The sequence below is a fragment of the Panthera uncia genome, assembly GCF_023721935.1.
Source record: "Panthera uncia isolate 11264 chromosome C1 unlocalized genomic scaffold, Puncia_PCG_1.0 HiC_scaffold_4, whole genome shotgun sequence".
NCBI lineage: Eukaryota > Metazoa > Chordata > Mammalia > Carnivora > Felidae > Panthera > Panthera uncia.
Genome location: NW_026057585.1, coordinates 54,197,036 through 54,215,147, shown reverse-complemented (window position 1 = coordinate 54,215,147; position 18,112 = coordinate 54,197,036). Strand labels below are relative to the sequence as shown.

At 34.4% G+C, this 18,112-nt stretch overlaps 1 protein-coding gene across 3 annotated transcripts in view; it reads left to right on the top strand.

Annotated features, from left to right (window-relative positions):
* Positions 1 to 18,112, top strand: part of ATG4C (autophagy related 4C cysteine peptidase) — a 157,650-nt gene that overhangs the window by 63,506 nt on the left and 76,032 nt on the right. For all 3 annotated transcript variants that reach the window (XM_049617061.1, XM_049617059.1, XM_049617058.1), the window contains 3 exons: positions 2,825 to 2,903; positions 3,559 to 3,635; positions 11,862 to 11,981. In XM_049617061.1, the coding sequence (XP_049473018.1) occupies positions 2,825 to 2,903; positions 3,559 to 3,635; positions 11,862 to 11,981 (276 nt within the window). The remainder of the gene's footprint in view (positions 1 to 2,824; positions 2,904 to 3,558; positions 3,636 to 11,861; positions 11,982 to 18,112) is intronic.

Below are 18,112 nucleotides of genomic sequence, written 5' to 3'. Positions count from 1 at the left end.
ATATATATATATATATATATATATATATATATATATATATAGGCAGAGGACCTGGAATGGGAAAATCTAATATGTTCTCCTTCTCCAGCAAGACAAATTAGGACTTTTCTTTTTGACTGATTACTTCAGTCTTATTTATTGCTTCATGGGTACAGCTCAATAAATTCTCACCACCAGATAGCTGTGAAGAAGCTTTTTTAGGGACTGAAAAGTGTTGCAGATTTCCAAAGATACAGTCTCTTCTATGTAATGGCATTCTAGTTCCTAATCTGCCTCTAAGTGTTTATTGCTAAATCTGCTCTAGTCTGTTGAAAAGGAAATATAGATGTCAGGAACCAGAGTCTTTATTCCATTACTTAGGATCACTGCTGAGGAGAGTTACGGATGATTCTTGCTATATACTTTTTTCTTTCTTTTCTTGGCTATGAGGGACTTAGAACTCTCACTTCCTCATGGCTCTCTGTGTCAGAAACATTGTGTGTCAGCTGATCAGATTGCCTCAAGTTGAAGTAAGGCACTCTCTAAGTATTTTTATTTGAGGGGAAAGCAATAGAATAATAGACTATCCATGGAATAATAATAAAAACAGAATAACACTTTATTGTTTATTTTCTTTATAATTTCATCTTATATATTTGTTAACTCTAAATTAATTTTAACCTATAATATGCCTTCTCTGTTTCATTTAACTTTCTTAGTTGCAGTTCTCTTTTCCAATTTTCACATGACTGAAAATATACAAAGTTGTTTTCTCTAAGAGGGTTATTTATAACAGTGAGGACCTAGGAACAACTTAAATGTTCAGAATGGAGATTTTAAGGCACATTTGGCTATCTTCATAAAATAGAGTATTTTACAACCATTAAATATTATACTGAGATCTATATTTATTGATAGGAAAAGAGGTTTATGATGTAATGACTGACCAAACTTATAACAGCATGTGTAGTGTGATGCCACATATATAGAACTGTATTCATAAATCTCTATGTGAATATACGCAGATTGAGTTCAAGAAGGTGTTCCCCAAATATTAATAATGATAAGCTCTGAGTGTCAGGGTTTGGGGAAATTTTTACCATTTAATATATATTCTGTGTGTTTTTATTTTTTTACAACAACCACATTTTTTTAATGTTTATTTATTTTGACACAGAACACAATTGGGGGAGGGGCGGAGAGAGACAGAGAAACACAGAATCTGAAGCAGGCTCCAGGCTCTGAGCTGTCAGCACAGAGCCCGACACCAGGCTCAAACTCACCAGCCATAAGATCATGACCTGAGCCAAAGTCGGATGCTTAACCGACTAAGCCACCCAGGTGTTCCACAACAATCACATATTTTTAAGAAAATAATTAAGTTAAAAATACTTTATGGTTTGATTACTTGTTAAAGGGAAAAAACCATTGGTTCATATATATATTTTTTTATTAAAAAATTTTTTTTTAATGTTTATTTATTTTTGAGAGAGAGACAGAGAGTGAGCAGGAGAGGGGCAGAGAGAGAGGGAGACACAGAATCCGAAGCAGGCTCCAGACTCCAAGCTGTCAGCCCTGACGCAGGGCTCAAACCCATGAGTGGTGAGTTCATGACCCAAGTGGAAGCCAGACATTCAACTAACTGAGCTACCCAGATACCCCAGTTCATATACTTTTTATTTTTATATCTTCTAGATATAAAAACACCCTGTCATTTAAGAGAAGGAAAGCATAAATATTATTTAATACTTTGGGGTTTTATAATATGCATCGTCATTATTAGTCACTTATAAGTTTAGAATACATGATATAGATATAGATGTAGATATAGATACAGATATAGATATAGATATACACACATACACACATAATATAGGCTAAAATATTGACAAGACCTTATTAACTGATTCCACTGGCCATGTTTTTTAAAAGGTGTAGAATTATTTGGCCCAGGGGCACCTCAGGTGGCTCAGTTGGTTGAGCATCTGACTCGATTTTAGCTCAGGTCATGATCTCAGTGTTGTGGGACTGAGCCCTGAATTGGGCTCCATGTTAAGTGTGGAGCCTGCTTGAGATTCTCCTTCTCTCTCTCTCTCTCTCTCTCTCTCCCCTCCTTTCCTCTGTTTTCTCTCTCTTAAAAAAAAAAAAAAAAAAGGATTATTTTGCCCAGCTTAAATAGAGTTTTACACTTAGAATAGATGCTGAGGGGCATACTAAATAATTGATTGCGGTATCCCTGATATTTTATGATTGGTAAATAAAATTGGCTTTAATAACAATTATTTTTTGCCTTAGATTATATTGTTTTCATTTTATCTTATTCTAATAAATTTATGAAATAGCATAAAAATGGGTCAAATGAATGCTGTTGATTAGAAAATGGTTTTTAGTTTGGGATTCTAAGACTTGAAGTTCAGTGAAAATAGTAATAAGGTCTAAGGAGTATTTCTAGTATTTTAAAAACTTGATGAAAATACTATATTGATCATGATAAGGCTGCAACAGCTAACTGAAAGGGCAAATGTTTTGGTTTTGGTAGGAACTGTATTGCCTTTATATGGTGACCTTATTTATTTCTGTATCTGGTACATAGTAGTTGTTAATGTTGTTGAGTGACACACTGATCAGAACACTTGATTTACTGTTGAGTGATTTAAAGAAAATGGAAAATAGTGTTTGTAGATAGAAGGATTTTAGAATATGGGGCATATGTAATAAAAATAATACTGGTGGTGAAAAATTTGGGAACTATGATACGTACTAATACTGCTAATACAAATTTGATTGTTTTGAATAATTATCATTTGCCTCATGACTCTAAATCTGTATTAATTCCTTTTGACAGGGTATTTTAAGTCTTGAATATTGCGTGGGTATTATTGGTGGCAAACCTAAACAGTCATACTACTTTGCTGGATTTCAAGGTTAGTGATTTAATAAAACATTTTTATTATTGTTTTCTTTCAAAAATCAGAAGTTAATTTAGGATCATTGGAAACAGGATGATTAACAGACCAAAATGAGTACCTTATAAATTCATCAGTCCTACCATAGCCACTCATTTGTCATTTGGTCCACAACATAATTGGATTCTGTAAAATGTATGTTTAATTTCTGTTATTGCATAAACAGGCATAATTTATTGGTTTCACTAAACTTGAAAAGACATTGCTGCTACATTCTGACAGTTGCTATTTACATATTTACTTTTTACCAGTTTTAGTGGTGCTACTTGATGATAAAATGACAAGCAATATGTTCTTCCTGTCAGGATAAAGTAGTGCAATACATTTTTCATATGCAAACTGTAGAATATAATTGTGTGTTTGTGAAAGTAATTTTATCACCAAAAATTAAATGACAGTCTCATCACTTTATAAAAATTCTGCTTATACAAGCATATTTGATTATGCAAAAGTTAATCTGTCCTGTGCAAACCTATGTTTCAGTCAATGAATATCAGTCTGGCAAGCTGTTACTCCCAGGTTTTTTTCAGCTATTCTACATAGAAATTGGATTGTAAGCAGTGTAATAATAAGGTGTTTTTTGAATTACTTGTCTTCTGTTTTGTCCTTGTAGATGACAGTTTGATTTACATGGATCCTCATTACTGCCAATCTTTTGTAGATGTCAGCATAAAGGATTTCCCTCTTGAGGTACTATGGATAAAGAGCTGGTACTATTTTCTTACCATATGAAGCAAACTCAAATTATTTAGAGATGTGTTAGACAGCTATGCTTTTCTGGTATTACAATTCCAAGTTAGTAATATTTTACTGATTTATAAAACCATAATCCATACACTGGTCAAAGGTTAAATAATTTGCTGCTGAATTTTAATTTATGACATACTTTCTTCTTCATTTATCTTTGTCTCTGACTTGTTAGGTACCTTAGTCCTACCAAAATAAATGATCAAGCCTCCAAGTAATTTTGTAGATAAACAGCTGAATATTACTCAAGAATTTAAAATGTTAGGCATGTTTTAAAAAAAGAAAAAGCGGGGGGAGAAAAAGATGATGGAGTTGGTTTAGAATAACAAAGGGACTTGTGACTATCTGCTAACTTATTTTATGTATAATTGTTAAGTCTTAGTCCCTAGTTAAGTTTCTCCAGAGCTTAGTTGGGTTTCTACTAATTGTTTCAGCTCTCATTTCTTAACATATTCTTTTCCTTTATGTTGGTCATTTGTGATCCAGTGTTTTATTTTTTAATTTTATTATTTTATTTTATTAAAAAATTTCTTTCTTTATTTACTTTGAGAGAGCAGAGAGAGAGTGTGAGTGAGGGAGGGGCAGAGAGAGAGAGAGAAAAAGAGAGAGAGAGAGAGAGAGAGAGAGAGAGAGAGAGAATATCCCAAGCTCTGTGCTGTTAGCACAGAGCCTAATGCGGGGCAGGAACTCACAAAACTGTGAAATCATGACCTGATCCAAAATCAAGAGTTGCATGCTTAACTGACTGAGCCACCCAGGCACTGCTAAAATTATTATTTTTATTATAATTTTTTTTTTAACATTTATTTTTGAGACAGAGAGAGACAGAGCATGAATGGGGGAGGGGCAGAGAGACAGGGAGACAGAATCGGAAGCAGGCTCCAGGCTCTGAGCCATCAGCCCAGAGCCCGACGCGGGGCACGAACCCACGGACCGCGAGATCGTGACCTGAGCTGAAGTCGGACGCTCAACCGACTGAGCCACCCAGGCGCCCCTAAAATTATTATTTTTAAAAATATTTATTTATTTAGTAATCTCTATGTGCAATGTGGGGTTCAAATTCACAACCCTGAGATCAAGAGTTGCATGCTCTACTGACTGAACCATCCAGGTGCTCCTATTATCTAGTATTTCAATTTAGAAAATTTTGAGAGTGCATAGGTGAGACATGTAATTATTTCATGGTTTTGGTTCTTGTTTTCCCAGTTGATGCTTTTATAGACTTCAAGTAATTTTAATCACTTAAGTGGCATGGATCACTAATTCTCAAAGGCTTGGCAAGTTAGAAATGTGGTTTAATATTTTGTTTTAGTAAGAGCTTGCTAGCTAATAATATCTAATAATATTTAAGGGATAGATTATAAAAATAAACTGTAAGATTAGAATCTGGTTCTGAAAGATACATTATAAAACATGCTAGCATCTTTTGTAAACTATTACTTGAACTAAAGTACAAGCAACTTGAGGCCAGAGATAAGATTTGCTTTCTGTTTTCTTCCTTCATAGTGTCTTGCATGTAAACCTTAATAAATATTTATAGATGACTTATTGATACTGTGGGCAACACAATAGAATTGTGCTATGTGAACCATGTTGTAATTCTCTTTCAGCTGCATTGTGGTCTTGTAGCACTGATTCCTATGTCTAAGTTACACAGTGTATCTGTGACTTGTGACTATCTGTGTATCTGTACCATATTAACTACTTAAAAAAGTAGACATTTGAAATTCAGATGGAAAATTATTCATAGTTTTCTAGTATTATCTAAAATAGGCAAATTAAAAGCTTATTAGTATTGACTATCTTGACCAGTAGAGACTATTCATCTGATATTTTGAGAGATTCCACAAAGAAGCCAGGTGAATGACTATCCTGGTTATGTCTACACCAGCAAGACTAGAAAGGCTGCAGCTCACTTTGGGAGGCAGGTGCAACACACTTCATGAGTAAGTCAATAAAGCTTGAAGTGGGGTGTTAGTAGTGGGAATGGAAGAGAGGGAATGACTTTGAGAGACTTTGCAAAGTAAAACTTGGTGAAATCAAGTAACTTCTGAAATGCACAGAAGCATTTATTTCTTATACATTGGGACACTGAGAAAGTGGGTTTAGATTTATATATATATATATATTTTTTTTTTTTAAGGAAAAAACATATAATTTATTTGACTTTAAGGTACCATTGATTATAAGATGCAACATTAATAGTGTTTTTGAAGAAAACTGTATTAAACAAGTATTGATTGTGAAGTAATAGAATTTTCAGAAATGTTGTATCGATGAAAATAGACTCAACAAAAATAACACCATGTTATTTCTACTAGGTATTATTACACATATGTATTTCCTGCTAGTTCTGATATTGTTAAGTAATCATATATTCAATATCCATATATGTTGGATTAGGGTAACCCTGAAAAATCTCAAGCAAACTTTATTTATTTATTTATTTATTTATTTATTTATTTATTTAATAAATATATGAAATTTACTGTCAAATTGGTTTCCATACAACACCCAGTGCTCATCCCAAAAGGTGCCCTCCTCAATACCCATCACCCACCCTACCCTCCCTCCCACCCCCCTAGATTTATATTTTTGAGATGCTAGAAGAGTATCTCAACCTGTCTGGATAATTCCTCTGGACAGTTTTTCATTTTTCTCAGTTCAGGCATTTGTCTTAGGCTATTTATTGAATAGTATTTATTTTTCTATGAGAGTATAATATAAAAACTACAGCAAGTTGTCTATCTTTGTACAGAAATAAAATTTTACTTTTTGCTTTTTATCATATTTAAGCTTAAAATGCTCCCAAGTGGAGATATTATTAATCATCCTTGCCTTGGTATGTAGGTTGTTGTATGTATTTATGCTATTGACATTTTGCAGTTGATTGATGTAATTATATGAGCATTCTAAAACCACCACCCTTATACCTCAATTATTAAAATTATTTTTTATTATTAAAAATTTTTTTAATGTTTATTTTTGAGAGAGAGAGAGAGAAAGACAGAGCACAAGCAGGGGAGGGGCAGAGAAAGAGGGAGACACAGAATCAGAAGCCATCTCTGGGCTCTGAGCTGTCAGCACAGAGCCTGATGTGGGGCTTGAACCCATGAATTGTGAGATCATGACATGAGCTGAAGTTGGACGCTTAACCGACTGAGCCACCCAGGCGCCCCTATTAAAATTATTTTTAAAAGCATGTTTATTTGATCAGTACTTGATTTTGTAGACGGAGAAATTAAAATCTTAGCTCTTTTATCCAACACCATGTAAAGAATCACTGGTAGTCTTGATATTTTGTGTGAGTGCCTTGAATCCAATAGGATTATGAAAATTTAAGAAAATAGTATATCTGAGTATTTGACATTAAAGAAGAGATTTAGACCATATCTTTTGTTGTTCTTATGGTATTGAATTCCTATATATGTAGAGTTGAACTTTAAAAATTTTGAAGCCAAATCAGACCAAGTATTTTTCTCTTTTAAACTACTACTTACTGAGTTCTTTATATGTGCAAGGCACTGTCCTAAGTACTATAGTCTTCTGTTGAATTTTTTTCTTTCCTGTGGTTCCAGATGCTTTGCTTATGTATATATTTGTATGAATTTTCTATTCTTTTTTTTAAGTTTACTTATTTATTTTGAGAGAGAGACAGAGACAGACAAAGAGATAGAAAGTGTGCATAAGCTCATGCAGAGAGAGAGACAGAGAGAGAGAGAGAGAGAGAGAGAGAGAGAGAGAGAGAGAGAGAATGCCAAGTAGGCTCCATGCTGTCAGCACAGAGTGATACAGGGCTTGATCTCACGAACTGTGAGATCATGACCTGAGCTAAAATCAAGAGTCGGACACTTTAATGACTGAGCCAGGCAGGAGCCCCCAATTTTCCATTCTTGTGACACCTTCTTATAAAATATATTCTTATGTATTATTTAATTTTTATATTAACTTTGAAAAAGACAATTCCCCTCATCTTTATCTTCACTGAGTTTTTAACATTGTGAAGTGAAGTCATGTATGTATATACGTCTATAATTTTCATTTAGAGAATGGGGTTTAAAGGAGCAGCATGAATTACCTTAAGGAAAAAAGTTGTGTTTTACACAACTTGTTTTTAACAAGTTGAAATTAGAAGGGAATGAGAAGAACTCAAATGGGCTTTTGCAGTTAGGGTGTGTTGAATTGTGGGTTCCCAGTGGTTCAGGCAGAGTATCAATTGTTGGGATGAGAGGACTAGAAGATACATATTTTCATTATTATATATATAAATATAAATATATACATATAAATATATATATATATTTATGTGTGTATGTATTTAATAAGATTTCTTAAACCAGAGACTGTTGTGTCATGTTATTTATGATACACTTTCAGAATGGTGCTAACTCTTACAAATAACAAATTCTATTCTATTATTAAGGCAATATTTGGTTACTAAATATTAATATTCTGTTAATAAGGCCTTATAAATAGATGTATTAGTCTATTGTGAATCCTGGGCCCCCAGTTTCAAGTTTCAGATTTTAGGAGTTCCATGCAGTAGTGGTTATTTTAATCTATCCTAGTAAATTCAGAGAATAGTGGCATTAAAGCTATGAGAATGATGTGATGTGATTAGACAGATGGATGAGTGAATTCATCAGTGAAAGATGTACCCTTTATGAATTACACATGTGAACTGCATATAGTAGGAGGTGCTTTGTAGTAAGGGTATTCTCTAACTCAGGAAGCTCCATCTAAATCACCAGAATACCATAGCTACACCTAAAAGTATTTGTTTCAGTATCGTTTGTATGTTTAGGTAAGAGAGTCCACTATTCCAAAAACTAAGCTTAGAACAGTGCCTGGCATTTAGTAGATGCCTAATAACTATTTGTTGAGGCAGTGAATAAATAATGTATTAAAAAATGAAATAAATAGGAATTGACTCACCATGACTAGTTTTTTCAGAAACACATTTCATTGTCACAGAAGTATGTATAGCAAATACTCCCTAAAATGTGTTTGTGAAGTAAAAGGTGCTACTCTTACCAATCATCAGAATTTTAAAAATTAAAAAAGAAATTGTAAGTACAGAGCTGAAAGAATCATCACAAAGTGAATACAGCTGTGTAACGAATGCCCCTTGGGAAAATATTTTAAAGTCTAACTTGTTCTGTGACAAACAATTCTGAATTATAAGTTAATGTTAGTTTGACTTCAGAACCTTCTAAGGTGAACCAAAAAACATAATTTTAAGTTTTAATGGTATAAAATGCCTCTTTGTGATACGAGTCCTAGTACTCATATAGTGACACCCAACAGCAATTTCATTTTTCAGTGATCAGAGACTTGTATCTGTGTTTTTGTGAATAATTTAAAAAGTTCTTTGTAGATATCAAAACAACCATGAATAACAATATAGTGTTTGTCATTACTGTCTATGATGACTGAGGCAATACAGTGAAATCGCACTAAGCCTATTAGGTTTAGTCTTATTGGTTCTTACATGAAAATAGTAACATAGTGTATGTAATGTAGGACATCCTTGTAGTTGAGTTTAAAAATCCTTTGTTGGACCACGTACAAACTTTTGGCCCTTCTTACTTATCCTCAAGTAGTAAAAACTAAATACACATTCTTTATTATTGGCTTTGGAAAGAGTTGGGTAAGTGACTATTTTTAGATACCTTGTAGGTAGAATATCTTTTTGTGAATATGACATAGAGCTATCTGTGCCTTACACACAGACTCCTTATACTCCTGTAGTTAACTTACTGTTAACTAACACATTTATGTAGCTCTTCTGTGCCTCTCTAGATCTGTTTTCAATAAAACAGATAATTAAGCAGGTGAAACCGTTTTGGAAAATGTCCAACTAAGACAATACTTGTTTTGACTGGTACTCTGGAGGTTCCAAAGGTTGGATCTCACTATATAAAGTAAGTATTAGGGGCGCCTGGGTGGCTCAGTAGGTTGAATGTCTGACTTCAGCTCAGGTCACAATCTCATGGTTCATGAGTTCAGGCCCTGCATTAGGCTCACTGCTGTCAGCTCAGAGCTGACAGCATTTTGGACAGCATAGAGGATATTTGCATATCCTCTAGTGATAATATGGGACTCTAATTGGATCACTAGGATATATGGGGAGAGGAAAGAGTGATTTTGACTGATTCACCATAAACAAATTTGGAAGCCTATGTTTTTCTATATTTTAATAAACAGTTTAAGTTAAAATCCCATAGTTTTAGGCATTAAATGTAGGGACATTTTCAGTTTATGAGTTCAAATTCAGCCTTGATCATTTCTTTTTTTTTTTTATTTTTATTTTTTTATTTATTTTTGGGACAGAGAGAGACAGAGCATGAACGGGGGAGGGGCAGAGAGAGAGGGAGACACAGAATCGGAAACAGGCTCCAGGCTCCGAGCCATCAGCCCAGAGCCCGACGCGGGGCTCGAACTCACGGACCGCGAGATCGTGACCTGGCTGAAGTCGGACGCTTAACCGACTGCGCCACCCAGGCGCCCCGCCTTGATCATTTCTTAATTGAGCTGGTTCTTTAATCAAAAAATATAAAATACATAACAAAGAATTTCTCACACCCATCTCCCATCTGCCCAGTTTTTCTCTCTCCTCTAAACTTGGTATATCCTTTTTTTTTTTAAGTTTATTTATTTATTTTGAGACAGAGACAGTATGAGCAGGGGAGGGGTAGAGAGACAGGGAGAGAGAGAATCCCAAGCAGGCTCTATGCTGGCAGAGCAGAGCCTGACACAGGGCTTGAACTCATGAACTGTGAGATCATGACCTGATGATCTCATCAGTACCACAAACCTGAACTGAAACCAAAAGCTGGATGCTTAACCGACTGAGCCACCCAGGCACCCCAATTTTGGTTACCCTTACAGAGTTTATTTATACAAATGTAAACAAATGTGACTATATATATATATATATATATATATATATATATATTTACTTATGGTCCTTTTTTTATACATACAAAAACAGACTTTGGTGGTAGCATCAATGATTTTTAAGGACAAGACCTCTGAGCATTCAAGCAGTTTAAAAAAAAATCTTTTAAGCAAAGCACCAGAATGTGGTAACGAAAAAAAAAAAAAATTGGAATGATTAGTTTTTTTTTTTTTTTTTTTAGAGAGTGCATGCAAGTGGGGCAGAGGAAGAGGGAGAGAGGGAGAGAGGGAGAGAGGGAGAGGGAGAGAGAGAGAGAGAGAAAGAGAAAGAGAAAGAGTCTTAAGTAGGCTCCATGCCCAGCACAGAGCCTGATACGGCTCAATCTCATGACGCTAAGATCATGATCTGAGCTGAAATCAAGAGTTGAATGCTTTACCAACTGAGCCACCCAGGTGCCCCTGGAATTATTATCTTTATATTCTACCCTTTTCTTTTGTATGTTCTGAAGATCCCAGACTCTACTAGTTAGCCATATCTCACTAGCAAGAGTAGAGAGGCTAGAGCAGCCTCCCTAGCCAATTTATATCTGTGGCACTGTGACTACATGAGAAAAGTGAACTGAAGTGACAGGAAGACTGGTAAGGAGGATAGCAAGGACCATCATAGAACAGTTTACAACTGTGTCCCATACAGGAATAAACAAGAACTTAAACAAGTAGAAGAATGAGTTGGAAGAATATGTAAGTGTGTATGAATTGTGTCAGATGCTAAAATTCTCACGTTGACCTATTTTCATATCATTATGGAACACTTACATGAATCTGTGTAATTTGTTTACAATGTCTTGATATCCTTATTAAAAGGTTTTCTAACATTAAAAAATCTCAAAAAACAGGCTTAATTGAACTTTCATAGAAATAACTAACTGAATTCTAAACCCTGTGCTAGCTTATGTATGTCTTTTTCAGTGGCACATTTTTCTTCCCTTCTGCAAGTGTTCGAAATGCATGCCATTTTTGACACACTTCTTTTCTTCTGTGGAATGGCACTAATATCATATACGGTGGAGATTTGGTGAACTGAATGTAAATAAAGCTTTGGGGGGTGGAAAGTACCATTTTCATAGGATAGACTAAAACACTGTTCCAAAGCATATTTATAATTTTGAGAAAAGTTAAATGGCAAATTTTAATTTAAGTAATATCTTGTATATACTGAAGTCCATCCAATAAAACTAAATTAATCTTAAAGTACTTTTAAAATTACAGACATTCCACTGCCCTTCTCCCAAAAAGATGTCATTTCGAAAAATGGATCCTAGCTGTACAATAGGATTTTACTGTCGAAATGTTCAGGACTTCAAACGAGCTTCTGAAGAAATCACTAAGGTACTTTTATTTAAAATATTATATTTGTAAATGACCTAATTCTTATTAGAGATAGCCTATCAGAGGACAGAAATCTGTAAATTATTCTTTTGTAAAATTTCCCCTTGAATGTTAATATTATCAAGAATATTGTGAACCAGGAAGTAAAACTACTTGGGGACTCCTAGCCTTTGAGACTAATAAAACCAATTGCCTGAAAGTATCAATTGCCCCACTAGGTGGCACTGTTGAAATAAAAATCCCTTCCCAAACTGTAGCCATGTGCAAGCAATTAGGTTATATTTTATTTGAAGAGGATTTTAAAAGGGCAATACCTTAGGGGGTAGAAAAAAATTAATGAAGTATTTGATCAAGCCAAATTGTGCATTATTTCTTGTTAGTCCAAGTGCTTCTTTGATTTTTTTTTAAAGAGAAATGGTATTTTTGGATTTCTCAGAACTGCTTTATTAAATGAGCTGTGTTGTTACCTTCCAATAAGCTTGTCTAATCTGATCTATTCTACTTATAGGATCTTTGAAATAGGTTTATTTAACTCCTTCTCATTACCTTTAAACTTTAGCTTTTTTTTTTTTTTTTTTGTTTTTTTTTTTTTGTCCTTGAGTACTGCTAAAACATAGAACCTTAAGGTCTGTCTATATTTAGTACTTTAGAAAATAAAAAAGATTACTTACTTAGGAAGCAAGCATAACTGGATGGCTGTCTTTATTAGTATCAGTAGTTATAGGCTATAATTTTATGGTAAACAAAACCAATATTAGAATCATTTTTGGAAATTTTTAACTTGAGCTCAGGTATAGTAATACCTCATTATTGCTTTAACTTCCAGTTAGTTTTATTCTGGAAAATGGACACAGTGGGCTGAAATTTGATCTTTACAATGTAAAAACATAATGAAAAAGTTAAATAAGAAGTTTCATGTAAGCGAAGAGTAGTTTACTTGACCTGCCATGTAAAAGAGGAAAATTAACAGGTACATGACAGAAAAGTGAATGAGAAGAGAAAATGAGACACAGGGGAAGTTTACTTCTCATTTCTCAGAATTGTTGTCTTTTCATTCTCCTTTTTTAACCCAGAAGGCCAAGTGAATGTAACAAAATGTGTATTCTCCATTTTCCCCCTCTTTCATTACTTGAAGTTAGTATATACACTTGTATATTTTTGTTTGACAGTTCTGTCTTTATAAAGTACCATGTAAAATATGTGCTAAAATACACCAATCCAGGTGATATTGTAATAGAGATTGAGGTTGACCATCATTTCCCATTAGAAAGTTGTGTTTTTGTTTCCACTAGTTTGTTTTCTATCCAGGTGAAAATAAGTATGTTTAGAACAGTAAAAGTCTACTCCTGCAATAGAAACAAACCGAATTATTATTACCAAAGTGAAAAAAACAAGATTCACAAATGAGTTACATGTTGATATTCTCTGATTAAAACGGATACTTTTTGTGGTTTATATACACATACATACCTATTTATATCTATATTATGGTTTTTACATGGGAAAATACTTAGAAATTATTGCTCATGATGCATCAGAGTAATTATGCAATATTAAAGCAAAGGGAAGCAATATTGAAATATCATGTGGAAGTACTGAGAATTTTGGTAGAGTCCATTAACTTTCTTTTAATAACAAGGTTGTTTCTTAAGTTAATAGTTTTTTTTAGTAGTGTCAAAAACTCTTGGTCGATTAATAACCTGATCATTTACTTTTGCTTGGAAGGTTGCAAGTTAAGTAGTTTTCCTTCTCTTCTTAAAAACTGAACTTGGTGTTTTTTTTGTTACACTGTTATTTTTTTCTCTTTAAAAATTAAAACAATTTAAATTATTTGATTCAATACCGGATATAATGTCAGTTGTCTCATTTTGAAAATGAAGCTAGGTAGCCTAGATTCTCATGTTTAATTTGTAATGCGGTATGAATATTCTAATGCCTTATACTACATAATTTTTAAAATGTTAATAAAAATTGTGAAATTAATTCACTGTTTAGCAGGGCTCAGCCCAGCAAGTATCTGTAACTACCATGTTGAAAGGATAAAATGACCAAGCCATAATCCCTGCTTTTGAACAGGTCTAAGGCTTCTGCCCTCGAATAGCATTTATAGGCCAGGAGAGAGAGAATAAGACAGGTAGACATACATTACATTGAATATGATAAGCACACATACAGAACTAGAAATAAATTGATAGCGGAAGGAAGGATGTTGAAATGAGAGCAATGTCACATCCCAGTCACAGTTCTTTACTGTGATGGTGATATTTAATTTGGGCCTTAAAGTGTAGGCTTAATTTCTAATGGCTTATTAAGTAGAAGGAAGGGTGCTTCAAGCAGAGGAAATAACAGGAGGAAAGGTATTGGACAAGGAAAATGTAGAGCTCTTCTAGAGAATGGCAAATAGTCCAATTTGTTAGGTGCCAAGGGTACACGTGGGGTAGGATTTCTGTCTTCTGACTGCCTAAATTAGGATCCTATATGGCTTGGGAGTCTCCAGTTCTAGCAAGCCTTCCAAGTAGTCTTGTACACCAAATTTGAGAGCCACTGGTGTTAAGACAGTACAACCCAAAGTGTATACTTGATGTTTTTAGGTAGCACCAGGGTAAATTATCTTAATATTTATATGTTTATTTATAATCATATTAGAAAAATATAACTGGCATTTTAAACATGGTTTCCTATTAATTAGTGATTTGTAAAAGGCTACTTAAGTTAAAAACTATGAAAAGAAAAATAATCACTAATTATAACAGAGATGGCATACGTAACAAAAATAATGAAGGAGGCATATATATGTGCAAGCCTTGAGAAACACTGCTACAGGAAATAGCAAAGGATGAGGCTAGAAAAAGAGGTTGGAATAATATCATGGAGAGTCCTGAATGCCAGGCTGAGGTTTGTACTTTAGCAGTATGTTGATTTTATTGGTTTTTTAAATTTCAAGCATACAGAAATACAGAGAATAACTTAATAAATACCCATGTGCTACCATTGAGCTTAAGGGGAAAAAACCCATATATGATTGCATTGTATTAACTTTACCCAATCTTATTCCCTTCCTTCCTTCCCAGTGGTAATTACTATCCTAAATTAATATATAATACTCATACTTTATATATCCATAAACAACATATTTTGCTTTGTATGTTATTAAACTTATCATTAATGGTATGTTTATATAAAAATGTATAGATCCTGCAACTTGCTTTTTCATTTAATAGTGACTTAGAGATTATATCTATATGTCTTGGTGTTGCTTATTCCTAATTGCTGAGTAGTAGTTTTATTTAAACTGTCTTTTGTTGATGGTCATCTAGCTTGTTTCAATTTTTAATTACAAATAATGTTTATAAGAATATTCTTGTCCATATCTCTTCATGCATGTGTACTACTTTAACTGGAATTATGTTAAGATACTCTAGATATGCTCGAGTGGAATTGCTGCGTCACAGGGTATGCATATTTTTAGATTTGTTAGATATTGTCAAATGCTCTCCAAAGTTATCATACCAACAGTATATGAAAATTTCAATGCTCCATATTACCACTTGATATTGTAAAACTTTTACATTTTTAACCAATCTCATGTATATACATAGTATCTCTTTGTAGCTTTAATTTGTATTTCTCTGATTAATAGTGAAGCTGAATGTCTTATCAAAGCTTATTGGTCCATTGGTTCCTCTTTTGTGAATTTCTTACTCATTTCCTTTCTCTAATTCTCTATAAAGCTATTTGATTTGAAGGAAATCAAATCAAATTTATAATTCTGGATACTATCACTTGTTGGCTCAATGTGTTACAGATAATATTCTCCTAGGCTACTGTTTTCACTTGTCAATGATATCTTTAATTTTAGTCAAATTAGTAAATCTTTTTCATTATGGGTTTTGAATTTTCTATCAAAGAAATGTGTAATAACCAAAGTCATAAACATATTTCTTATATTCTCCTACGTTTCTTCTTCTTTTTTTTAATGTTTATCTTGATAGAGAGAGAGCTAGCAGGCAAGGGGCAGAGAGAGAGGGAGAATTCCAAGCAGGCTCTGAGCTGTCAGCACAGAGCCTGACGTGAGGCTCAAACTCACAAACCATGAGATCATGATCTGAGACAAAACTAAGAGTTGGCCTCTTAACCAACTGAGCCACCCAGGAGCCCCACATTCTCCTACATTTCTTCCAAAAGTATTAAAAGTTTTATGTTTCACATTTAGAACTTGTATATGTCTTAAGTTATGTATCTTTTTTTTTTTTAAACATGGATAATTGGTTCCAGCATTCTTTATTAAAAGACTTGCTTTGTAGTGCCTTCTTCAAAGACTTGGATGAAGACAGAGCTGTAGGATGGGAGAGGAAGCAACTATTTTGAGAGAGTTTGTGAAAGTAGAATCTATAAGACCAAGCAGCCACTGGGACTTGAGGGCAAGTGAAAGAGAGAGTCCAAAAACAAGTCTGCTTTACAGACTTAATAGACACTTAAATAAGCGTCTAGGAGAAAAAATTAATTGCTGTTAATATGGTAATTCATCTAGTCAACAAGAGATTTGAGTGCTCTCACTTCTACCACTCCACCAAAACTCCTCTCAGGGTCGCTGATGCCCCCCACGTTGCTAAGTCCATGGGTCATATCTTAGTCTTCATCCCACCTATCCTAACATTTGTATCTGTCATAGCTGAACACCCACTGCACCTTTATACACCCTCTTTATTTGGCTTCTACAACCACTATCTTGGCTTTTCTCATTCTTCACTAGTTTTTCCTTCTCAGTGCTCCTTTGTCTGCTCTTCTTCCCAGTCTCTTCATGTTGGAGCATTGCAGGACTTAGTCTTTAGTTCTCATGTCTTTATCTTAGTGATCTCATCTAGTCATATAGCTTTATCAATTATAAGTCAGTTAAGACCAAGATCATATCTTTAGTTCCCACCTCTTTCCATTCATAAATTGTGTATGTCCAGCTGCCATTCAGCATCCCTTGTGTTGTCTTATGCACATATCCAAAATCAAATTCCTGATCTTTCTTTTCAAGCCTATTCTTTTTTTTTTAATGTTTATTTATTTTTGAGAGAGAGAAAGCATGAGTGAAGGAGGGGCAGAGGGAGGGAGAGAGACAGAATTCCAAGCAGGTTCTGTGCTGTCAGCGCAGAGCCCGATGTGGGGCTCGATCTCATGAACCATGAGATCATGACTTGAGCTGAAATCAAGAGTCAGATGCTTAACTGATTGAGCCACCCAGGCACCCCCCTTTTCAAGCTGTTCTGCTCATAATTTTCCTCATCTCATTTAAGGGCAAATTTATCCTTCTATCTGCTGAGGCCAAAAGCCTTGGAGTTATCCTTACCTCCTTCCTATCTCTCCTATCCTAGAACCAATTATATGTTTAATATATATCTAGAATCGGACCACTTTTCATACCTCTACTGCTACTATAATGGTCAATGGCCTAATTTGTTTCTAAGCCCCCTTCCCCCGAACCTGTTCTCAACTCAGCAGCCTTGCTGATGTTTTTAAAACTTAAAGCATACTACTCTTCTCCTCAGAAACCCGCACTGACTTTCCATTTCACTTACAAGTAAAACAGTTCTTACCATATCCTCCAAGGCCTCAGATGATGTGTCTCTCCATGCTCCACCCTCTTACCCTAACCCCTCATGTCTTACTCTGCCCTCTTTCATTCTGCTTTAGCCATGCTGGCTTCCTTGCAGATGTCTAACCTAATAGGCAGGCTCCTATCTTAGTGCCTTTGCAATGGACTGTAATGCTTTTTCCCTCATATCTGCAGGACTGATTCCCTTGCTTCCTTTAAGTCTTGGCTCAGATGTCTCCTTAATGAGGCTTAATCTGACCACCTTATTTAAACAGTTTTCCCTACCATTCCCTCTTACCTTGTCATTTTATTTTTTTCAAGGTACCTACTACTTTCTAATACACTATATAATTTACCTGTTATATTATTACTTATTATATAGATGTATTATATATTTACCTATTATATTTATTATTATCTGTCTTCCCCAGTGGAATATAAACCTCACAAGGGCAGGAATGTTTTGCCTGTTTAGGTCACTGATGTATCCCAAACCTTCTAGAACAGTGCCTGGCCCATAGTAAGTATTCACTGAGTTTGCTGAATG